At 40.9% G+C, this 25,688-nt stretch overlaps 1 protein-coding gene across 3 annotated transcripts in view; it reads right to left on the bottom strand.

The window, feature by feature from the left end:
• Positions 1 to 1,717: 1,717 nt before the first annotated feature.
• sik2 (salt inducible kinase 2) overlaps positions 1,718 to 25,688 on the bottom strand; it is a 51,199-nt gene continuing 27,228 nt past the window's right edge. For 2 of the 3 annotated variants that reach the window (XM_014470657.2, XM_023351414.1), the window contains 11 exons: positions 22,030 to 22,154; positions 20,647 to 20,770; positions 16,838 to 17,064; positions 15,311 to 15,463; positions 13,874 to 14,032; positions 11,422 to 11,653; positions 11,051 to 11,344; positions 7,928 to 8,085; positions 7,095 to 7,208; positions 6,787 to 6,878; positions 1,718 to 5,839 (listed from right to left, as the gene is read on the bottom strand). In XM_014470657.2, coding sequence (XP_014326143.1) covers positions 5,197 to 5,839; positions 6,787 to 6,878; positions 7,095 to 7,208; positions 7,928 to 8,085; positions 11,051 to 11,344; positions 11,422 to 11,653; positions 13,874 to 14,032; positions 15,311 to 15,463; positions 16,838 to 17,064; positions 20,647 to 20,770; positions 22,030 to 22,154 — 2,321 coding nt within the window. In that variant the 3' untranslated portion in view covers positions 1,718 to 5,196. The remainder of the gene's footprint in view (positions 5,840 to 6,786; positions 6,879 to 7,094; positions 7,209 to 7,927; positions 8,086 to 11,050; positions 11,345 to 11,421; positions 11,654 to 13,873; positions 14,033 to 15,310; positions 15,464 to 16,837; positions 17,065 to 20,646; positions 20,771 to 22,029; positions 22,155 to 25,688) is intronic. The other variant, XM_023351413.1, reaches the window with a different exon arrangement.

Raw genomic sequence — 25,688 nt, 5'->3', positions numbered from 1 at the left:
CTTTAACGACTTTCTATCAACAAATTTGAAAGGAGGTTGTTGTAGTTTCCAAGATCAAGTGTTTTATCAGATTGTTTTTAGCAGGCCTTAGCCAAGTACACTTGAAATCTGCATTTAAATACATATTGTACATCAAGTCTTTGCCGCTTTACTTTCTCATAAAGCAGCTTGAATTTTATTACCTTGTGTATGAATTGTGATATTCTAAGTGCCTTGCCTTCTAAGATCTGAGAGCCGAGGAATGGGGCCGACTGGAATCTGATCCAGAGGGAGTTTTGAAAGGTCGTGACCTACCTCGGACGCTTTGGCCCGGCAGCCCAAACTGTGAGGTCGTGCACATGGTCTCATCCCAGGAAAAGAAGCCCTTCTCTGGTTTCCATGAACAGACTGACCCCCTTCCTTGCATCCACCCCCAACTACCTCTGTTGGTGTATTAGTAGGATTAGCTGTCCTCTGTCTGAGTGGGCTGATTGGATTGACGTGTTCCCTCTACATGAGCCCTTCCACACACATTACCCGTGTTTTTCTCATGACCCTGAGCACTCCCTCCCTCCACTCAATGGGAGCGTAGTTTGCTCTAAGGACATTTTGACTGAAACCTGCTGTTTCTGTGGAGCCCAATTAGAGTTTCGCCTATTTTACAACGAGAAAGAAGTGGTATTTGAATTCCCTGCAGTTCCCCATGTATTGCCAGATACGTTTCCGTGAGGAAGGATTCAGTTCGGTGTCAAGGTGGAGAGCTCAGCCACAGGTCAGAGCTGCAGCTCTCATCTCTGCTGATAAATTATTCTCCGCCTCCTGCAGGTTAACACTCATTACTAAAAGAGCTCTGCAAAACGTTGCAGTTTCACAGCTACTTGTGCAACAAAAGAAGAGCAGCATTGAAAGAAATGCCCAATCTGATATCTAAGATTGTTATAGGTGGACTTTTCTTTTGGGGATACTTTTAGATGTCTGGTACTTGTACACCAAAAAGGAGCTGAGTCCATATCACAAGGTTGAGGTGGTTCCACCTGAATCCTGGTCAGTCTCATTGTTGTATTTTGAACAAAATGCCATTTTGTTGCGATACATTTTTAATCGAGGAGGGGGTATTACGTAAATACACACCACTCCATTTCAGGTTCTCCATTCAGTTAGTCCAGACTAGCAGCAGCAGTCCAATGCTCCTAAGAACAGAAGTCAACGACGTTGTGGGGAAACATTGTGATGATGTGCTGAAAGCGTGTCGGAACGAGTAGGAGCTTCTTAAAGAGACAGAGGCCCAATTTCAAGGCATCAACCTTTTTAGGTTATGTATGATATGTGCAGCATTTTTATAATAGAAGGCAACAAAGTTACTTGAATGTGCTATAAAACGGAAAAAAATACCACAAATTAAGGCCTTCAGGCAAATAGATTGATTGACAAATGAAGATGGGAAAAGATGGGAGAATGGCATGACAACGGGAAGATTGACTTTTGAAAAAGAAGAGATTCATAAGTGAATGGGCAGAATAATAGATGGAATGATGCATGGATTGGAACATGAATACCAGGATTTTAAGATAAATGAATGAGTAAATGGATAGATACATTAAGATTTAGTCACTGAATGACTGATAGTGGACAGATCAATAGATGGATGACCTAAGCAGGAACCCTAATCGGAGCAGGATCAGTCCTTTATCCCACTGATTAACCAAGACAAACACAAACATGAAAGAAAGACACCCGATTCTGTTCAATAAACCTTTTTAATCTCAACAGCAAGTTAGCTTATGTGTGGTCAACATCAATGAAGGTAAATATAAAACTGGATTTCTATTGATTGACTTTTGTTTTTAAATCAGCAGGAGGTGAAATTATGATACCTGGAAACACATCCACTAGAATCTTCATGACTTTAGTCTTCAACTAGAGAAATATTGCTATAATACTTTTAAATGGCATACACAGATTGACCAGCTAGAAAAAAAAATAAAGACAACAGAGAAGAAAATAAAGAAGCTCCAAAACTCCACATGGTGGGTTGTACAGGGAAACTTCTGAGGGACTTTGGTACCTTTGGAAAACCTGGCTCTACTTATATTCAGGAAAAAAAAACAAAAAAATCATAAAAACACAGAGGAAGTAATAGTAAAGTAAAAGACACAGGAGCCAAACCAGGAATAATCATTCATATTTAGATTGAAAAGAAGTAAAAAGGCACACTGAACACTATTCAACACAACTCCCCCGGGCGAGGATTCACTACAGCCACACAAAGAACACTCATCATAATAAACATAATAAGTGTTGCTTTTTCTCAGATTCAGATCGACAGTCACATAAAGTGTCACGCTCGGTCTGGTCTTTCCTCGAAAGAAAATGGGTTTTGTGTCCATTATTGTTGGGGAAGAGAGAGGAGAAAGGCGTTTCCCTCCCGACCGGAGGACGCTTCGTCCGCGAGGAAGCCGCAAACCTTTCCCACCTTTTTCTCCTCCATCTCTTCTTCCCTGTAGTGAAAGTGCTCCAGTGTTCAACCTCCCAAGATCCTCCAGTAGATCTTTCAGTCTGACCATTGACAAAGGCAACTCCCCTCCCTCTCCTATGCCAAGCCTCAAATATTTTGCTTCAGGCCTTATTTCTATCTAATGGACATTTAAACCCACAAACTGGGTGTGAGCTTTTTTCCCGTCAAAACTATGGCTGGATTACGATAAGAGCAACATGCTGAGTTTGTAAATTGAAGGGTGGAACTGTTAATGCGACTACGAGGTGAATATTGCAACAGATCTGCAATTCATTCTGGTCAACTGAGTTTGTTGAAGGTATTAACAACCAAGTAAGTGACCAAACAAGCCAAAGAGCTACTGTTCAGTCAACCTTACAAAAGGTTTCAAATCACAATCCAACAACAGATTTTCAACACAAAGCAGCACACAGTTGTGAAATGTTCCAGGTTTCTTGTCCCTGCAATCCCACAGCATGATGTCGCCACCACCTTTTGTAATCAGCCCCCTTTACTCTGATACCTTGATAGGAAACTACTAGTCTCTTCAAATCTGGTGTGCCATTTTTAAAAATCTTTTTAGTTAATAAAATAAGACATACAACCTGAAAAATCCAACATTTTCTTCAAAACCCTAGTAGAACCACTGGTGGCAGTATCATGCTGTGAGGACGTTGCTCTTTAGCTGGGACAAGAAAGCTGGCCAGTTGATGGGAAATGGATGACGCTATGATGAAGTGGTTCAGATTAAAAACCACTTCTCAGTTTCTTTCCACTTCACAGTTACATGCTACTTTTCTTGGTCGATAAATCCTAATAAAAAAAAAATGTTGGTCAAACAAATGAGCTAAGAAATACTTGGATCATTGGGTTGATTTACTCAAACTTTCCCCACATGACAATAACCAAGGTCAGACCACTTTTTGTTGACGGTTCAACTGTCAGTTTCAACTCCAGGTCAGACAAATCTGAGCGAACACCTTGGTCTGCTGCTGGATCCGACTCCAAACCTTCCTACAGTTTAACCACAAACCACCACAAGCCGCACGGTCTGGCAGATGGTCGCAGTACCATAATCTCATCTCAACTGCTGTCATGACGACTGATCATCTGAGAGTTATATCTAGCAGATCGAACACAGTCGGAGTGCCGTTAAAGTAAAAAATAAAAAAAACTTGAGATAGGGTGAGGAAACAATCAAGATCCCCTGTTAGCTGAAGGATGCTGGGCTTCATCTCGGAGCAGCCACAACGTCAAAGGGGAAAATCCACTCAGGAAATCTTTAAGGGGGTTATTTATTAAAAAAAACAATAAAAAAAACACACACACACAAAAAAACAGCAGAGGCATGACTGGAGCAGAGGAAGTAAACCAGAAATAATCTCTAAAACAAGGACTGTGCAAAAGGTTTAAGAAATCTAAAAACACCGTTTCTGATTTGATTAAAATTCTGTTTACAGAATACCTTAAAAAAATAACTTTTGATGTTTGCAGGGCAAATACAGTGTTTCTTCCATTTTTCACGAAGATTTTGATTAAATTAATACTCTAAATGATTATTATTGGGAAAAACTAAACAGTTTCTGTGACTTCGCCACAGTAACCTCCATGAAACGTTTTCTAGCACGAACAGAGGTGAGATTATCTCCCGCTTACATCATCCGCTCCAGTGACGTCATCGCTGACCTGGAGGTGGCTGGGAACCAATCAGAGGCTTCCGTTCGCGACCCCCGCCCCTCAACATTCAGGATTAATATTGCTTCAGTATTGCCACAGAAACATACGTTCAACTCCAACCCTCCACTTTCTGCGTTGAATCGACATCAGCCCTCATTTACCAGGCGAAGGCATGACCCACGCCTCCACTGAACTGGTAATCATGGTAACGGGTGAACTGGAACTGGGACAGCAATCAGTAGTGTTGGAAATAGCTTGAGATCAGTAGTTAGAATTTATGAATCAAACGTCACAAAAAAAAAAAAAAAAGATGTCCTTAACGGTTAAGAAACGTAACACCATAGCATGTATTTGTTACATTTTTGTGTATCAAAGTGATAGTGTTAAAACCTGTTTATGACCACTATAATATAACTGCACAAAACACCAGCTTGAATCACTTGAATTTGCCTTAATATTTGTGGTACTGTGATAAATGAGGGCCATCTTCTCCTGCTCACTTGGTTTGCCCCTCACCCCATCTTCTCCAAACAAATTGAATAAAAATCCACAGAAGTCTCATTCAGAACCCGCCTTGTTGTCGTCAACGGTAACTTGAAGTACAAAAAGCACGACCAGCCTTTGTGCTTTTGGTTGCCGTTCAGTTTCAAGTCCCCAAATTAGTTTACTCTCAAACCATTTCTAGACGAAATGCTGCGGCATCCCCCTCCGCCGGTCTCATTAAACGGCTCAGCGCACGCGGCGACGGCAGCCTCGCCGCGTCGGCACGGCGACAGGCCTTCTTGCCGCCTTGCGAGGGCAGATGAGAACTACAACAGGGGGTGCATAAGGAGAAAGGGAGGTAGGTTGAGGGAGGATTTTGGTACAAATGTTGAGGCTTCTTACAACTAAGAAATGAAGTTTCTATTAGTTGCACAAAAGTGAACACTTCCTTCCCTGCTGCTACGCTTATGACCTCCGCTGACATCTCCATTCTCCCTGCTCTTAATGCTGCGTTCCTGTTTAACACCGCTCTCTAAGAACAACAATAAACTCCTCGGCTGGGTTCAGTTGACCAGTACGAAGCCCTGCTGGGAGTCCACGGTCTCCATCATCTCGCTGTCCAGCAGAGAAGCGGGCAGCTCGCTCATTCCCAGGCTGTCCGACTGGGCCGGCCCGCCCAAAATCCCGGGTGCGGCCCTGGCCTCCGCCTCTCCTGGAGCAGGATGCAGCAGCGAGGGGGGGTTCATGGACAACTCGTACTGGTCTGGTGCAAGAGCCTCGGGAGGGGGCCCGAGGACGGGCTGTTCGCAGCCAGGAGGGAAGCTGAAGCCCAGGCCGCAGCTGGAAGCATCTTGAGGCAGCTGGTGGTGGAGCTGGGGGTGGAGGTGGGCTCCGTGAGGCAGATGTTGGGTGTAGTGGTGATGGCTCATGTAGGGGTCGTAAACCACGCCTTCCCCCGGCTCCAGTAAGGGGCTCAGGCTGAGGGCGTGGCCAAAAGGGGCGGCCTGAGAGCTGCCTTGCTGCTGCGGCGGCTGCTGGCTGCCCGCTGGCATGGTGGGGGCCTGCGGGGGGCCCGGAGGCGCTGTGGGGTCCATAGCGGGGCCCACCGGAGGGTAGGAGCCTTCAGCTATCTGCATCTGGTTGAAGTAGGTCTGCAGGCCCATTCCTTGCGACTGCTGCTGCAGGTACATCCTCTTCTGGTTCAGTCTGGAAGGAGGCATTAAATTAGCACAAAAGCATTTTAAATAAAAAAAACAATCAGAAAATGTAGGAAAAGGGGAACTAAATGTCTAAATCACTAAACCGCTGCTTGTGTGTTTTTACAAGAAAAAAATTGAATCTAATGCAAAGAAGGATGGAGAGCTATAGCTATAGAGTTGGGAAAGCCTTTATATGAATGAAACAGTTCATAGAAATGTGTTAAAAATGTTCATGGGACTGAAACAAAGCAGCCTACTTAAAGCGGCTCTGCTCATTAGAATCACATGAGAGGCAAAGAAAAAAAAAATGCTCGGCATGAAATCAGCATAGCTGAACAAAATGGAGCATCAGTCCGTTCACCAGGCTGGGTCACTGTGGCTGCTTGGCTTCCTGCAGAAACGCCAGGCTAAAGCATTTCTACACGTTTTCACAATTCTGACAGGTCTGTTTCGCTAGATACTGTAATTCTGGATGATTTTCAAGTCTTACACCAGATTTGATGTCCACTTTGACTGGAACCGTAATGTTTCAAGTATTTTAAAGCATCTGACAGGATTTCCCCGCATCTCTGTCTCTGTTAAAGAATGTGTTTTCCAGCATGAACAGCATAAACCTTCAATCACCATGTTTGACCTTGGGTATGATGGTGTGTTCAGGGTGATATGCAGAGTTAGTTTTCCATTACACAAAACATTTTGTATTACTGTAAGCTTTATATACAGTAGAGCATATTTCCCTCCTTATTTTTTCTAACACTGACTTTATTCTTGTCCGTCTTGCAGATTCGTGGAGGGCAAAGCTAACATTTGTACTAGCAGCAGATTTTGTGTGGTCATAATGAGACAATTAGTGAAAGGATTTAAGGATTTGAATACTTTTGCAAGGTTCTGTGAACAGAAATCACTAGGGATTCAGAAAAGAAGGAGAGCTCAGAGGAGACTTTTTTGTTTTACCTGTGTTCCTGCAGCTGCTGCTCTAAACTTCGAGGAGTCTCCTTACAGAAAATCTGACAGCTAGCAGGACTGTTTGCCAAGATGTTGGCCTTCTGGGCAAAAAAGAAAAAAGAATTGAAATTTCACCTAATAATTATGACTATAATCATTGCAAAATGTGATGCTAATCTTCAGTTCTTTTATGTAGTTTCTTAGTATGCGAATGACATCAACAACTACTCAGTAAAGCAGCATAATGCTACAGCTGGGCGTCAAGTATAAACATGTGTGAGCTTGTAAAACCGGTCAGTGAGTAATGGTGACTGTACCTGCAGCCTGTGTGTGAGGTACTGTGTTTCCAAACTCTGTCTGCGGGACAGGAGAGGCGGCTGGGCTTCACCTGGGTATAAAGCTAGGCCCTCCTGCTGCTTGCAGGCCTCGCCCTTTAATTAAAAACATAAAGCATTGGAAACAAAAATCCCCACAGATCCTCCCTGCCCACCTCCGTCAAATAATAAAAGCAGTGTCAGGGTCTGAACGCTTCATGTAGCTTCAATGAGTTAGCTTTGCTTTGTCCTGCACAGATGCCTGCGTGGCGACTCATCGGCCTGATGCCTTTCCCTAAATGGTGTGTACCAGAGGGATTTCACATTAGGTAAATGGAATGAAAGCTAATTAAAAGGATGATGGGGCTTCAAGGGTCATAACCAACAAAGAGAAGCTTTATTGCATAATGAAAATGGACAAAAAAAATAAACAAACAAGAAAGAAAAAACAAAACAAGAAGATATTGTTTGTGCTCATTTGGGGTTTTGTTTAGAAGATAGCAACAGTTCCGTTTCTCGGACGGTTCCTGTTTTGTTGCGTGTGTATAAGTGTGTTTGACTGGGGTTTTTTGTGAGTGTGATTGTAGTTCTTGTCATTTCTATGGGCGAGTCCGACGCATTTCAACAATGGCTGCATTCATTTTGGCCGGGACTTAGAGCTCCAGGGGGACGGGAGACAGTAAACAAGCTGGAGTTGGCTGCCTCTCCCGGGGTTACACAACAGCCCGGCTGTTTGTGTGCGATTATTATTTTATGTACAATATTAAATCAAGAGGGATGCAGGGGTGAATCTGAGAACTGGTTATTGGGGAATAAAATAAAGACCCAGAACCAACCTCCAGCAGGTTGTGCAAATGATGCTGTGGTCCCAGGAGACCGGAGACGGCCCCGTCTCCAGAGCCCATCTGCTCCACCAGCATCTGGACTTTGTTCAGCTCTAAGATGCCTTTGGTCCTCGCCAGGTTTTGGAGGTGCTGCCGGAACGCCACCAGACCTGAAAGCAGAAACCAAATAGAACTGTTTAAAACAATGACAATTTTCAACAAGAGAAACTCCATTCAGAAATACCCACAAGCATTTTTGCAACTTCGAGTCAAATCTCAGCTCCAAAGATTGACATAAACATTGTTTCATTAGACGCATGGCATCTAATCTGCCTACAATAGTAATGATGCACGTTATGAACTCAAATGATCTACTGTTTATCCAGAGGATTATTATTAGCTTCTTAATCATCTATCTATTAGTTTCCTAATTTTCTATTAAAATGCAAAATCTGTTATAAAATGCTTAAAAAAAACCCCAAAATAACTGTAAAGTGTAAAAATGTACTCCATTTAGCTCCATAGTAATTAAATTCAGTAAGTGAAACTCACATTATATAGATTTGTTACACAGACTAATATATGCCAACAATGGGATTCTGTTAACAACAAAAAAAAGGATTCTGTAACATTTCAGAATAAAGAGGTACGACCTGTAAGGTTTTGCAATAATGGCTGCTTAAAAGGTAGAAAATAAAATGTCTGAGCAGATTTTGAAATGTCCCATACTCATCGGATGCAGAGTTAATTGGGAAAGACAAATATGTCTCTGTTACACTGAAGCATAAAAATATGGTTAGAAACTATCCACAGCCTCTGGCCAAAAAAATCAAAATCAAACACACCTTTCAAAATGGCAGAATGTGGCTTACATACTGGTTTAATTTCACCACTGATTACATGACTAAAAGATGAATGAACCTGAGTCTAAATCAAGTCTAGAGTCTTTGTTTCTATAAACTCAACTGTGACTTGAATCTCCAGCTCTGGCTCCATCCTTTTACAGAAACAGGCCTAATCCTCCCTGACGTCAGACTGTTGAGGCTTTGTCGATCTTACTGACACTGGATGGACGTCAGCTGTGTGTGTGTACATATATATACATATATATATATACACGAGACAGTATGTGTGTGTGTGTTTGCTTGAAACAGCAAACAGCTCTGATAAGTTCCATCCAGTGGTGACGAGCCTGGGCTGTGAACGATGGGACCTGACTCACTGAAATGGTGGGAGTTATTTAAAACCGGAGTCGGCAGTCTGACGCAAAAGAATCCGCAGCATCAACACCCTCCAAAGAAGATTATGGAAAATAAATTAATAACTACAAACACCAACTGGGAGTGCACACTGCAGCCTGTCAGAGCTAAGCCAGGGAAGATCCATATTTTTAACTCAGAGTAAAATCGGCTCCACTTGGCCTTAATACAGGTGATTTACAACCAGCAGGCACACAATTAAGTTAAAAAAAAAACTATAAAAACTGAAAGGTAGATGGAGGTTGTTCAGCAAACCCCCTCCTTGTGTTTTGGCTTCTATTTCCCTCTGATGTGCAGAAGAAAGAAATCTAGAGACTGCAGCTTTTGGAAAGAGAGGGAATAAGCAGCAGAAAGTGAGTTAAAAGAAGAATGGAGGCATTGGGAGGGGTTGGGGGAGAGAAAGAGAGAAATATGTGGGCTGAAACCTTCAAATGTGCATCTGATTCACAAGGTGAATCATCGCCGTTGTCGTCGTCAAGAGAAACCGAGAGGATGAGAGACGGGAAGAGGGAGCAGGGAAAAAAAGGCATGTGAAAGAGGAGGGGAGTGTCACTCAGACGGTCTAACAACATAAACACATATACGGGATTTTAAATACATAAAACATACATGTGCGCGTCTGAAAGTGTGAAGGGCTAAGGGAGGAGCTGTAGGAGTGTCTTTATTAGGATCAAAGTTCCTTCATCTTAACTTTGAGACTTGAATAATCAAAGTGAACTCACTTGCACTTCACATTGTTCTCCAAGAGACAGATTCCGCTCTAGTTCATGTTGAGATGCTTTAAAATTGTAGGAAGCTACAGTCACATTTTGTCCCGTTACCATCACAAACTTCAGCGCATCGTTTTGGGATTTTAGGTAACAGACCAACACAAAGTTGGTCCATTTGTATTCAATCCCAAGTCAGTACTTTGTACAATAGCTCTTTGCTGCTACAGCTGCAAGTCTTTCGGGGTCGTTTGTTGGTCTAAAAATTAAATGAAATCCATCAAAGTGTTGATGCCTGACATGAGAAAATGTGAAAAGTTGCAATACTTTCACAAGACACTGTGAGCTAGCAGAGTAAAGCTCAGTTTCAATTAGATTTAAATTAATCTGGCTAGTAAAAAATAGAGTGGATCTCCCAATTAGTGTTAGCTACCTTGTTTTGCCTTACAAATTAATACATAACTAATGGAAAAATGATCTTTTCTGCAGCTCAGAGAATAAATCGAGGTAAAGCCAACTCCCATAACTTTAATTAGCTGCCTTTAAATCTGGAGTTCACTCTGTACTTGGTTCATTACGATGAAGCAGGTCTGGTTTGTTTAAATAAAGTTCCTTGACTCTTTGCTCAATGCCTTCGGCACAATGTAATTAGACAAGCTTTTCTCTATTGAATTTGATTCGTTTGTATAACTGCAAGGAATGTTTTGCATTGTTATGGGATAAAAGGAGGTGGTTCTGACTTTCATATCTCAAAAGTGTTGAAAAGGGAGGTGAAAATTTCTTTATTCTTAAGACACCTCCATTTCACTATTCTATAAACCTTTATACTGTTTTCAATGTTTGCATGGGATTATTAAACAACTAAACACTCTCTTAAGATAAAAATTTTTAAAGGTGCAATATAAACATTAGATATGGACAGCAAAATTGGTAAATCAGTGAAGGGTTTCAGACTCATACTTCAGAACCAGTTTGGGTCATTTGTAAACCTACTCACAACCCGAGGACTTAATCCAACCAATTGATTTAGGTGTGCAGGACCAGAGAAAAACTAAAAAAGCAGGACAGCAACCCTAGAGGATGGATATGAGACTTCTGTCTTAAATTAAGGCCTACTTTTAAATCTCAGAAACAATTTGAGGAAATAACTGAACCCTGTAGGCTCTGACCTTGCGTGAGGGAGGTATCGGATGCGCGGCGTCCTTCTCTGAAGCTGATCGGGGAGCGGTTGTGCGTCTCCCTGTGCTGGGACGTCAGGGCAGCCATTGCTGGGTTCGGGGGTCTCGCCATCATGAACGGTGCAGGGCTGCAGCCGGCGGCGGAGCTGCTGGCCGGCATCCCTTCGCTGAGGGACGGGGAGTCCTCCAGCAGGCCGAGGTCACTGTGCATTGAGCCCATGTCGTAGCCAATATCTGAGTCGACGCTTCCCATGGATGGGTTGTGCCCCAGACTGAACAATTTACCTGAGCAGATCCCAGTGAGATCAGGGATCCTGATGGACACTTTGTTTCTGTGATTAGATATGAGCGTGACGTCAAACCTTGATTTGAAGGTCCTGGCTGGTTGGTGACCTCAGACAGAGTGTGCCGCCGCTGGCCGAATCGAGCCGTCTGATAGGCTGACAGCAGGTGGGCGGGGTCGTCCTCTGCATCCGGCTCCTCAGTCTCAATGCCCTCATCAATCGATGTCTCCATCATGTTGCTGGGCGATGAGGTAGAGGATTTGCGGAGGACAGTGGTGGGAGGGAGGGGGTCTAGGAGACAGCCGTTCACCTAAGATGGAGAAAGAGAAACGGAAGAATGGCTTCAGGGCTAAAACTGTGGGCCACAAAATATGGGAACAAAAAAATAAAGGGTTTGAAAAGATTAAATAACATCCTGCAAAAGTCTTAATACTTCTTGATCTTTTTCACATTTTATCAAAGGTTTTATTCTAGTACTGCTGTGGTCAACTCCATCCATCTTTCCCATCAATTCTGACCACAAGAAAGATGAAGAAACCAATCCCCATAGCATGATGCTGTCACCACCATGTTGAAGGGTGGGGATGGTGTGTTATGAACGCATATCAATTTATATATACGCTAAAACATTCTAGTTTGCTCTCAACAGACCAAAGCACCTGAAGTAAGCTACATGCAGCGCTTCCTACACAAAAAACAAATTTAACAAAGCAAGTCCCATAATTTCAATAACTTTAAAATATAAAATATAAGAACTTATGTTTCAATTAAACAGATCAATATTATTCCCATTCTCTCAATCTAAGCATTGCGTGTTAAGGTCATGACCTTCCTGCTCAAATTAAATGTTTAAACACAATATAAATTTGAAACCAGATGCTTACATACAGCTAACAAGACAAAAAATAAGTTTTTTTTCCTCACAGTCTGAAGTTAAATTTGATCAAACTTCTCTTGCTTTAGGTCAGTTAAAAATATCCAAATGATTTCCACTCCCTAAATGCCAGAAAACGTAAAAATTTTTCAAGATTCTTTTTGTAATGTTTGCTCAATTGTAAATAATGTTTCCAAATGTTATTCAAACATTAGATGAGGTTTATTGCAAAACTGCGCAGTCTGAATATGAAGAATTTTCCAAACCTTGAGAACATCTAATTGAAATTCAACTATTTTCAAGGATTTCAAGAACCCATTTGAACCCTGTAAGTTGACAGCCAGGTCTTAGTAGTTGTTCACATGATGTACTGAAATATGCTCCACGAGATCTTTTTAGATTTGCATCTGCAAAAAAATAAATAAATAATAATAATACAAGTATCCTTTTTATTGCGTTGAGTTGATGAATCATAAAATACATTGAGCTTTGTGGTTGTTAATGTGATAAAACATGAAACAGTTCAATGGTTATGAGTAATTTTGCAAGCCAGTATGCAGTCACACACATAGATCATCTATATTGACTGCTGCAGTAACAACAAAGCCTGGTGTTGATCTAGAAAGAGCAGCTTTGCCCAAATCCACATCTGCTTTCTTTAGTGTGCCGAGATAGGAATGCTGTTATCTAACAGACTCACATCGCATAAAAAAAAACACACATTGAGAGCTGAGACACAAAGAAGCGGTAGGTCAAGGAGATACAGAGGTGAAACGATCGAAAGGAGTGGAGAAGGACGAAACTGAATGAAAAGTGAGGGGGCAGTTAAAAAAAAGAAACAGGAGGAGGAAGATTGCCCAATGGCGAGGAAGAAAAAAAATGATTTGTTGGCTGAGGGGCGGGAAGTCTGGGCGGCGAGATCGCGGAGGGTAGCGCAGCGGCTTCCTGTCCATGTGTGTTCACTCGGCTCCGCATTAGGTCCCATCATCATCACAGGACCGCTTACATAACCAGACTCCATTCACGCAGATAACATGCCCCCTTACTTACCGCTTCGTTCTGCTTACCAAACACACGCACACACACGCCCTCAAGCCCACACACACACACACACACACACACACACACACGCGCACACAGGCGGAGCAATTTACAAGTCATTCTTTATTGAAGCTGTGAAAAGGGGGGTAAGATGGAAAAGAAAGCTTGAACATTCGGTGCAAGCCTGAAGGTGTGTGAAACCGTCGCGACAGATGAACAGCGTCTATGTTCTGTAACAGGAGGTCAGGGAAACAGCAGGCCTGGAGGTAAAGGTCGCTGGTTGGCATTGATGAAAAGGAGAGCACAGTGTGTGCGGAGCCGTGCAGGACGGGCAGCTGTCCTGTCTGATGTGAATGTGGCTGAGTGCTTACATAAGAGGACATGTCAGCTGCACTCAGGCAGGTCGACGCTCCAAACCTCAAAGGAGTCTGGTGCACACACACACACACGCCCGCACGCAAGTCTGGTTCACCCCAAATGAACACAGCTATCAAAGTAAGTCACAAGCTGATAATGACTGTTCTAACTAATACTTAAAAACAAGTGTGAATTAGACGTGACATGGAGGCAGAGACGCAAACAAAAACACACCCTCATACACTCCCTTGGACCTACTTTGGGCGTGCTGATGTCCTCCATCATGAAATTCTGCTCCAGAGGAGATGCGGTCTGAGGGAAGTTGCAGGCGTCAGAGGTGGATTGGGGAACCGTGGGGGGACGCAACAAGCGTACACCCTGCAGGGGCAGCCCCACCTGTGCTGAACCGCTAGTGGACTGTGAGGTGGAAGAAATGCAAAGACAGAAAGATGTGTCAGTAATGTTTTTAACAATTTTTATGACAACACTAAGGTAAACCAGGAACTGTTGCTGAAAAAGCAGGAGAGATATAGTAATATAGGAATCACACATTCTTTAATAAAAGTTAGTCTAAGAACAGATATCAGAATGATCAGATAATTAAAGCAGATTTTGACTTAATGAAGGTTACCTGTGGTGTACCACAAAAATCTGTGCTCAACCCTAAACTTTTTATATCAATCAAAAATGGAAATTTACCAAACAATTGGTCACAGATTGAACTTTTTTCCCCGTTCATTAAATTCACACCAAGCACTACCAAAATCCGGCTAAGAACTAATACATCACAACAGCAATTTATAATTCCCTCATTTTCTATGGGACGTAGAGCTACAACCTCAACCAAACCTGTAGCACCTTTTTCTCTCTTGTTTATGGTATTCATAAATAAAAAAAAACTAAATCAGTAGGTCAGACGACAAAGAAAACTAGAAAAAGCATGTGCCAGTAAAAGCCTGATCAGTAAAAAATATATTTGCAATGGATCACAGTCTAAAGTTCATTTTATTTGCTGATGATACAACTTAAAACTAATTAAGCAAAGGTTTGCCATGGGTTCTCAAAGCAGAAGAAAGAGACATGATAAATTTAAAGAAAGGCTTTGATATCAATAAATTAAATTCACACTAATTTAGAGAATAATGTCGCTTTTAGTAATGGACAATTTAAATAAATCATTAGCCTTGTGGTAAATGTTGATGAAACTTTAAGAGAAACTAAATTTGTAACCATAAACAATTTTGAGAGCCTCATATTACTGTTCCAAATGTTAAAATGACCAAAACCAAGGCAATGTTGTATATAAATCATCATACGTGCTATAATTCTCAGTAGTTCTGTATATAATTTACAGCCAGGAAGTATAGTGTTATGCACACAAAACCATTGCAGTAGATTTAATGTTAGAGGTTCATACAAGGAAGTACTGCATCCTAGATGGTGAGGCAAATTAAAGACAAGTTTCCCTGGGATGTGAGAAGTGTTCACAGACAGGAAAATAATGAATAATGTAATCGAGGGTAACGCATTAAGATCAAGGCTGAGAGAGAGCACAGAAGAGATGGATAAATAAATTATTGGGCCGTCTCTGTCCATTTGTTCCAGGGTGCAGGTGTGAATAACGCAGCTTTGATCAGAGAGGCAGGGATACTAATCAGCACGCATTATTCAGATGCTCTGAAGCTCTGCTGTTACCTTGATGACGGTTTGTTCAGCGATGGTGCTGGGGCGCCGCTGGCGAGCGTCGAGCCTCTGTTCAACAGGGAAGCTGCAGCGATGTGCCTTGAGCCGCTCCACCAGTAGGTAGTAAATAGCAGCAAAGTGGTTGTAGCTTTTGTTCTGCAGAGACTGGAGGATGACAGACAGGATAAGTGCTGGAGTCTGCATCTGAAGTTCATACTCCTGTTTTTTTTTTTTTTTTTTAAAAGATGACTTAAATTTGACAGCTTCTAACATCTGATGAGATTATTCTTTAATCATCCCCGTGTGAAACTGGGTTATTGCAGAAGATGGAAAGCAGAGGGAAGATAAAAATACAGCCCACAGACTGTGTGTTAAAGGAGCATGATGAAAAACCCAGAGTATGCATAAATTACAGTCTGGATAGAACAAACTGAGAACAGCATACAGGTTCAGATAATCCTGACAGGTTAGACAGTCAGTTGCTTGGTGCAGAATAATTCAGACTGTAATTCAGTGATGTTCACACCATTCTTCCTATTTTTATATTATTACATTTTTCCTTATGCTTGTGCATTTCTCCTACTGTGTACTTTGGATTCAATGCATACAGCTCTTGTCAGCCAGAAATCCCACCATAACACTACCTTCTCCATGCTTAAAAACATGTTTGGCACGCATTGGATCATAAATTATCTTTCTTTCATTTTGTCAAGTCAAAGATAATTTTGGTTTAGAGACAAAATCTTCCACAAACTGCACAAATATCAACAAATCACATACAAATGACAATCATGTCAAGATTATTTGCTGGAACAAAAATTTAATAAACTGTTATTGTGACAAAAAAATGCCTAAACACCAGGGAGAATGAGCAGATTTAACAAAGTTTTAAAATTGTAGCAGTTAAAATGGGCATTTATGTAAAAAAAAAAAAGTAGGTTCTTAAAATGATCACTGGTTGCCGCTACAAAGGTTCTGAAAGCTGTGTTTTGAGTCTGAATCATAGAGCTCACACTACTGAGCTGAGATAAGGCTGCTTTAATAATAATTAAAAAAACCCCACCATAATCACAATTATTTTTAGTCAATATTGATAACATGGTTTGGTCATTGGACATGCTTACACACTGAATTTTCACTATTTCCACTATGCAGGTTCAGTCAGTGTTTTTGTGTCGTTTTTAACATCTACCTTCTGAGCTAAAGCATCCATCCATGGCAACAGTGCACCTAACTTTACAAAGATGTTCCTGACTGAGCAAAGGGTTGATTTTTTGCAAAAATGAATTACACTGTTGATCAGTTCACTAATAATAATAATCCTATAATCCTGGCCCCAATTACTTGCATAAACACTGATTTATGACAGTTATAAAAAATACACCGATGACATTGGCAATTTTTTCTTTAATTTTACAGAAATAATGAGAAAAAGAACACAATCAGGTAAAGATTTCATCTTTTACAAAAAACATTGTTGGAAAAAAAGTTACTGTGCTGCATTAACATGTGCAGAACGACGTCACGCCTGGCCCTTACCTCTATGGTCTTATGTTGATCGATGCCAAGGCTGTGCATGAGGCGGAGGACCTGCTCGCTGTACTCTCCGACGCCGGCCTCGCCCTCTGCAGACAGCGGCTGCTGGTACAGAACCGGCCTCTGTACAGGAACGTCAAGAGTCATCCACTTGTGCTCCTTGATCTGGGCCAAAGACAGACGCTTGGATGGGTCCAGTACCAGCATCCTGCGGATCAGGTGCTCACAGTCTAAAAGGAGGGGATGGAGAAATTATAAAGAGCACAAAAAGTTTTTCTGTATTTTAAGACCACTGTATTATCAAATGAAAGAACCATTTTTACAAGTCATAATAAACAAGAATAACTGCCACAAGCAGCCCTGATGAAGTGAGGTGAAAATGACGGTTCAAGAAAAATCAGCTATATTCTTTTCTTAGTTGCTCTCAAGATTTTCCACTTTCCTTCCCTCCTAATGAGAGCTCCTCACCTCCATTTGGTGGCATGATGAGTTTGACGTCAGACACAGCTGGACTGTTAACAGGATTACGGTTCCCTTGGCTGCACCCTGCATTCCTGCCTGCCACTCAGCATCCTTCCAACATTTACTTCCACCATTCTTTTCTTGAATCAGAACCGGTGGACTCATAAGTAAAATCGCTGCAATCATTCTTCCGCTGCCAAGTCTTATTTGCATCAGTTGGAATATTTTTTTTTTCTTGAAATGCATCTGAAAACCTCACAACTTAAGATTATTGGATTTGTCATTTGTTAAAACACCTTTAATTAAGATTATGCTTTTCAAGACATTAACATGTACAATTTATTCTGAAGCATTATTCTACACACGTGAATGCAAAAATTTCAACATAGAATTTCTTGAACACTTTTCATTTTTAATGATCCGAATGTCCAATGTAACAAGATGAGACTGGAGTTTGCATCTTATCGAGGGATTTCTAGGCATCTGGACCAATTTAGAGGAGTTCTGTTCCAAAAACTATTAAAAACACGTTCTCTCTTCTGTGCCATTGCTCCTCCACCTCACCAGAACCAGCCTTGAATGCTAAGGGTAATTAGCATGGCTGACAATGAACAGTTTTTCCTTTAACAGTAAGTGGCTTCTCTTAGCAAAGCTGCAGCACATACACGAGGACGATTGACAGCACTAAAATCCTCCTTCTGGCTCTGATTGGTTGTTTCTGACTGAACGGTGTATTTCTGCAGATGGCAATAGGACCACGTTATCTGTCTCATATTTAACTGATAGGACATAGTCATTTTTAAAATATGGGTATAATCATATTTTTATAAACGTCACCTACTTGCAGCTTTAAGGTAAGGATCAGTTCTCTTCTCATATACAACTCAGTGCACTAACGTCTAACACAGTCTTCATCCAAATATGTTTTATTTGGATGACACACACCAGATAATAAAACAGACGACTATCAGCAGGAAGGCCAGAATTACTTTCAAGCTGTTCTCATGTTTTATATTATCGTGCTTAAGTAGAAATTGAATTTGACTGTAATCTGTATTGTCAGGTTAAAGGTCACAAATTGACTTTATAATTCTTTATTTAAGCGCATCTCTACTTTGAAACTGTTACACCGTTAGACTGTCGAACACTTAACTAGATGCAGATTTAGAAGTGCGGTTTATGACCCTTGTATAAAGTTAAATAGAGGAAAATAAGCAGTTCGATGGCCCAGTTTTTTTTATTTTTGTTCAGTTTACATTCCAGGAAGTAACTGATTGCTGAGAGATGTGCTAAAAGTAAAATAAAATATCATTTAAATATGCAGCTAGTGTAAAAAAAAAAAAGCATTGCATAATTAGAAATGTATTCATTATTTGTCTTGGAAAATATGAAGAAAAGCTGCTTTACATAGCAAACTTCAGGCCAATTTCCAAACTGACAGTATTCCGTAAATTCAGACTTTTCAAGACTATTTTTGGTTGCAATTTCAAAATATTTAACCCATACAGCCTTTTTTTGGATCTTTTTTTTAAGTAAGGATCAGGCCATAAATCCCATCTTCCCTTAAGAACACATTAGAAAGCCTAAGGAGCTGCTGGCCCACATTAACTCCCTGTTGCACATTCTCCTCATTCAACCTGCTGATCTACTAAAGTCTCCATTCAACACATGTTTTCCACCTCGGTAGGTCAGCCAAGTTAAATTTATTCTCCCACTTGACACATAAACAGTGTGACCTTCACTCCAGTTTTACATTAAACTCCCGCCTTTCAGAAGATCATCAATTGCGACCTGCTTTAAAACAAATTCACAATGTTATATTTGTTTGACCCAGAAACTGCAGCCATGTTTGAGGTGACAGTTAATACCAGAGCTTTTGCTTCACCCAAGGGCAGGTAAAACTGTAAACTTGTTGCCACTGAAAATCCACGGGGCTGCATGGCTGATTGACTGACGCACCATTCTAAGATGGAACATCGCACCATCATGACCTAACCACAAAGCCATCCAATTTAACACTTGAATGCCCGAGTGGGACAGAGCTGCAGTGAGGGGAGACGAGGGGGAGGCAAAACCAACATGTTGTTCAGGTAAAAGCTTCAGATGTTTCCAGGATTCTCAGTTCTTCACATTCATTTTATAGCTTAAACTATTGAAGCTCTTTGTAAAATTAGGGCAAACACATATGTATAGAGGAAGAAAGGAATGAAGGAACAAGGAAGAAGTAAAATAAGAAGATAGGACTTAAGAATGGAAAGGAAATTATGAATGAAATACAAGGAGGGAAAAAGGAAAGACTGAAGCGAGGATGGAATAAAAAAGGGAAAGAGAGTAGGAAAGAACTCAAGGACAAAATGATGTATACCAGGAAGGAAAAAAAGAGAGAAGAAAGAACACAACATTTACACAATGAGAAAGGAGCTCAAGTCTGGAAATACAAATGTTTCTCCATACTCTTATTTTATTTTTTCATACTTATCCACACCTGGAAAGGATTGCAATTAAATTCCAGACTGCGTAGGAATCCTGCTAGTAGTACTGATATTGGTTGTATTTAAAACACATTAATGATCTTTAACTAACATATTAATGCTAAGTACTCAAAGGTCCTGTTCAGTAAGGAGACGTGTGGTTGATGAGTCCTCTATATTCGCAGAGCTCTGATGTGTTCTGGTGAGAGTTTACAGCACCGAGCTGTACCGCACACCATGGCGTTAGTCAGAGACAGCAAAACAAGATGGACTGTTTCTCGATGAAGTAATCAGCACACGCTGTTCCCCTCTGTTAGGGGAACGGGGGGGTTGGACTGAGGGTAAGAAGGCGGGTTTGAGTTTCAATTTGGCCCATGAGGTGAGATTTTCACTCCTACATTCCCTCCATGTCTTGAAAGAAGCAGAACAGAAAGAAAAAGTCCCTATTGGCGACGCCAGCCTCTCAGATCAGATACAAGGGAACTCGGACGGACAGGAAGACGACTCACGGGACGGGAGGGTGACTCAAACCAACACGCGAAGTCTCCTGTGAGTTGCTGGAGGGCTTCACTGGCTCTTCCCCACGTTACATAAACAGCTCCGGCTCTGGACTTAATCTGCAGCCAGCGAGCTAGCACAGCCGTTAACAGCAGGGCTGTTCTGAGACAGCCTGACTCACTGCAAAGCCGGCACGCACACATAACCCTCAACACTCCCCGACTGCCCCATACTGAATCCCCTTCAAATTAATATAACAAAACATCCTCCTGACTACTGTAGCTGATAGATGGAAATTTCCTTGACTTCATGCTGCATTTCCAAACTCTACTACAGACATATTCTCCTGCCTCAAAGAATATGTCAGCTGTTGCTTCTCACCTTCAGTCATGAAGTAGGGGATTCGAAACCTTCCTTCGAGGACTCTCTGTCGCAGCACAGGCAGAGTGGGCCCATCAAACGGCAATGCACCACAAACCAGCACATACAGCACCACCCCCATGCTCTGCAAAACAAGACGGAGCAAGGTGAGCTTAGGAACAAACAGGAGGATCAAATAGAGATATGAGGTACTGAAATCCTCTTAGCATTGTTTACACCTCAGAAAACAACTTTTAATCTGAACACATTTATTAAAGAGGGTTGATAAATCCTTTATTAACAAATGTTTTTAAGAAAACCAGTGACAAACCAACACCGTTGCTGGTAATACTTTGCCCAACATGAAAAGAACGTAGGAATTAGTTATGGGGAGTGACATCATTGTGGGAAGTGACTGTGTTCAGTGAATCATTGCCGTCTTGATTTGTTCACTTGTTTAGGATCATTATCTCTGTAAAACAACTAATGAAGACATATTTTCAGTTTCCTTGTGCAGGCCATCAGGCCCACAGCATTACAGAGCCACCACTTCACTTTACAGAGGGCTTTGAGATACTTTTCCCCAATATTCATCTTCCGTTTTTCACCAAAACCAATCTAGAATGTGTGTTGCTGAAGAACTCAAGTCCCATCTGACTAAAGCAAAAGCAACAGTAGAGAGCAGCAAAGTCTGGATGTTTACATTTGTGATGGTAGGTCAGAAAATGACTGTTTCTGCTTCCTAAATAACTGGTTGCCATGTAGGCAGATGGAACAACCTTCTCACCATGCAAGGTGACGAGATGAATACGAGTGCTTGTTCAACCTTGAGTGTCACAATGCTAGTTATTTAAAATTTTACTTATTACTCAGAGGGTAGGTAAGGTAAAACTTGGGCAAGTAACTAATTGATCACTGAACATCTGGCTTACTTGAAAATGGATGGTTTCCATTTTAAAAACGTGGGCCTCTTTATTACGTCATTTTAAAAATGATGTTAAGCAGAAAATTGTTACTTAACCGCATGGCCCTTGACCCTACAGACAATTAACTAAAGTAAAATCATTTAGCTCAGATCTGTTTATGCAAGACTTTTTGACATTTCAATAATTGTGCCACAAAGGATTTTGTTAATGATCATTTTGAAAGATGGGATTTTTTTTTCACAAGATGACTAAATTTAACACTGCAGACTGGGTTTTATTTTCGTAGGATGAATTTATCTAAATTATTTGAACACATCTTTAATATAATCGACACGGTAAAATAAAAAACAAAACAAAAAAAACATTAAATATATCAATTCTCCAAGTCAGCTGAGATTTTTGATGTCCCCATAATAAATTAAAGAATTAGAGAGCAAAGTGACACCACCATCTTCTGTTATGTAATCTGTCATCTTACCCAGATGTCCAGCTGCGGTCCCTCATACTGTTGTCCTTCAAAGACTTCTGGGGCAGCATAAGGCGGGCTGCCGCACCATGTGGCCAGAGGTTCCCCGGGCTGGAAGAAGTTCGCAAATCCAAAATCTAAAAGGGGTCAAAGAGCAACGTCAAGAAGATTAGAGATAATTTCAAAACACCCGCATTTAGTCGATACAGCAACAAATAAAGTGCAAAAAAAACTTTGCCTGCGAAAAATTGTAAGAAGATGAAGCACCCTGAACATCTATTGCAAAAAAACCAACATGCAGAACAAAGTTGCTTAAACATCAAGTATCTGTGAGGAGGTTTTGCGTAATGCAGTTTGCAATCCACATTTTTGCACATTGAGGAAATGGGCCTTTGTATGAGGCAACCTCCCCTTGAGACTGACATTAGGTCACTCATGTGGGCTTCTATTGGTTGTGTGCAGAATGAATCCAACTTTGATTTTCATCTTAAGAGGAGAGAGGCGTTGGGAACTATTACAAACATACTATTAAAGTCATGTCTGCCTTTTAATAAAATCCAGTCAAACTATACAAATCCCTCTGCACCGACATTGGAATGGGAAATCATTCAAGCAAAGCATTTGTCATCTTTTTGTCAGATTTTCCACTTTTGTATTTTTCTCTTATTTATGCAAATTAGATATTCTATAGACCTGTTCTCATTAATAATATAATTAATCCCTTTTAACAGACACAGCTAGTCGTATTTTATGATTTATGACACCCAGCAGAAAAAAAAGAGACAAAACCCCCTTGCTTAGCAATCCATTATCAATGGAAGCTGTCAGGGGACCAGACATGTGCACTTTAGTTTCCACCCCCTCTGTTTTTTCCATAATCTTCACCAGTTACATAAACAGAAAAATGCACTGAAAAACAAATAAATAACAGATTAAAAAAAGAACAAATCTGCCTTACATAATGGGGTTAGAGGTGGTGTGGGTTCATGCTCAATATGCAATGTTATAGAGTCTGAGACAGCATGTTTAATCTTATGTGGGGGTCTATAGATATAAAACTCGTCCCCAAAGCCATTTACTGTGTCTTTCATAATCTCTTCCTCTTCCGAGTTCAAACAAACAAAAAAATAGATTTTTTTTTAAGTTTCAAAGGGGATGATAGCAATAAATCCGGATTGCAAACCTTTTCTTTCCTGGAAAAGATGCAGAAGGTTCAAGAACAAATACATGTTAGAATCCGATTTGAGAGATTATCAAACTGCTGCAGATGAGAGTCAAATCAGAGCATTTAGCGATTGCAATGCAGGTGGCACCAGGTGTGACATGAAGGGGAAAGTAGTGTGACATGTTGAGTTTACTACAGATATGCTGACAGTCAGATGCTGCTGCAGAGGTGAGCTGGGAGATGAAGGCAGAGTGGAGAGCTGCAGCTGGTTTATCGTCAGAAGCTGTGACCCATTTCATGGAGCTGAATACTGAGCAGACGAGTTGACGTCAAACACTCGCTGCAGGCTACCAACAGCAGTCTCAGCTCTACAGGAAGGGTGGGTGGTAGTTGGGGCGGATGGAGGAGAGGAGGGATGTCTTGGTGTTGAACACAGCAGCATTAGCATAATATCAGACAGGTTGCACTGGAAATATAGTTCACCTTACGTCATGCTGCTGTTACAGGCCAGATTACTGAAGTTGCAGATTTAATTACAATGGTAATAGAGTTTGGATGGCAGTGGACCATAGTAACTACATTAACAACAGGTTGTCCTTTTTCTCTTCACATTGTTGAAATACCTATAACTTTAGCCACTTCCTCTCCCGACTCATCCTGCACATTCCCTGTTTCAAACCGCAATGCTTCTCCCTAGATGCACATTAGCAGGTTTAAATCAGCTTCAGGCCTGTTTCTGACATGGACATAAAACCATCTACTGTAGCAGCGGGGTTTTATAATCGGTATGCATCCAGCACCACATGAAAACCTTTGCACAAAACAGTTGAAAAGCAAGAAACAGCACTTTGGAAAAAATAAAACTTAATTTTTTCTGTTTGCTAGATGAATTTAAAGAATTCTTCTTCATCTTTGGTAACCATGTTTGTGTAAAAGATTAAACCCTATGTACGGGTCTAGACTGGGCTCCCTGACTAACGGCAAGTTTTGTGTACAGATAATTAACATTTCTTTTAGCACTTTATACTTTTGGAGCAGCCCTTTAAACACAGGACAGCTGACAGGTTGTCTTTGGATGTATGGTGCTTTTTCACTTATTTTAGGCAAATCACAGACCAAGAAGCTCCAATAAAGCTATTTTTCAATACCAGTTTTTTTCCAATAGTGACTTTTTTTTCTCTCAAAAAGACTAAAGGCTGAAGAAAATATTACAAAATCAAAACAAGTGGAACTTTTCTGATGCAAAAAAAAATGTAAATACTTCAAAATCTAAACAACCCAAAAGCCAAATAAATTTTACCCATGTTAAAAAAAAAAGATATTGCTAAGCATGAAGAGATGCTATTGAGCTATTTCTTTCCTATATTTAAGAAAAAAATAATAAGCAAATAAAAGTTGTTAAATTTGATTAATAAAAACTGAAAACTATAACTGACTATTAGGTAAAAGTTTTACTTTACTAATCTCAATTAAAAACGACAGAGTAGCTTTAACATGATTAATTTCCTTTTCCCCACCACTGCAGTAATAAAATACGAAAACACAGACGAATTAGTTTTGCTGACGTGCACTGGTGAATGTTTGAGGTGTCCACATCTCCTAACTGGCCATGAAAAATACCTCGAGGGTTTAGGGCTCTGTCAACAACATTCATGTATGGATAGTTTCAAATTATAAGAATTAAATGAGATTTAATACAGCTATAAAGGCCAGCGTGTGGCAGAGTGTTAATGTGGTGTTATTTTTTATTCATCATGTGAACCTAAGAAATTACAAGCTGAAGAACACTACCATTTTGTTATTCCTAAGGGATGAATATTAGATAGTTGCAAATTAGATAGTTAAAAAACACCGTATAATGATAATGATTTATTAAACAGCTATTTCTTCTAATCCTGCCACTCTTTACTTATTAATCATTTCTCTACTTCTTTTTTTCCATCGCCTTCAATCTGTCAACTTGACCCAAAAGGGGATGTTTGAAGTGAAAACATCAAGGGCACTCCCTGCTGCTACTGTTGCGCTCTCCTCTGCAGCTGCCATGACTATGACCTTTCCTCTGACTGACCACCAGTTAAGCTTCATACAGATGGACCAGAGGTGGCCTTTAGAAAGTCCGGAGGCTTGACAGGGCTGCAGAGCATGAAACCCAGAAGCACTGGCGCTTTGTCTAGGCTTAGAGCTCAAGACAAGACTTATTCAAAATTGTACTGGGTTCAAATAATGAAAGTCAGAACTGAAAGGAAGTAACTCAGAGGATAAAAGTGTGCAACAACTCCAGTAATACACAGCACGAATCCAACATGTCGACTGTACGAACCACCAACCTAACTTATGATCGCAGGTTTCAGGGTTAAGAAAAAGCACCAAATGTACAATCTTCTGTTGCTCCAGACATGCTTCGTCTCATCATGAGTCAGGTAATGTTCTGCTCATTGTTTTGCTGCTTCAAATTTAATCTACTGTGCAGGAAAGACAAGCTGTGAACTAGGCATGTTTGTGAAAA

The sequence above is a fragment of the Xiphophorus maculatus genome, chromosome 18, assembly GCF_002775205.1.
Source record: "Xiphophorus maculatus strain JP 163 A chromosome 18, X_maculatus-5.0-male, whole genome shotgun sequence".
Taxonomy (NCBI): Eukaryota; Metazoa; Chordata; class Actinopteri; order Cyprinodontiformes; family Poeciliidae; genus Xiphophorus; species Xiphophorus maculatus.
The sequence above is the reverse complement of the archived record's forward strand: the minus strand, read 5'-3'. Positions and strand labels throughout refer to the sequence as shown.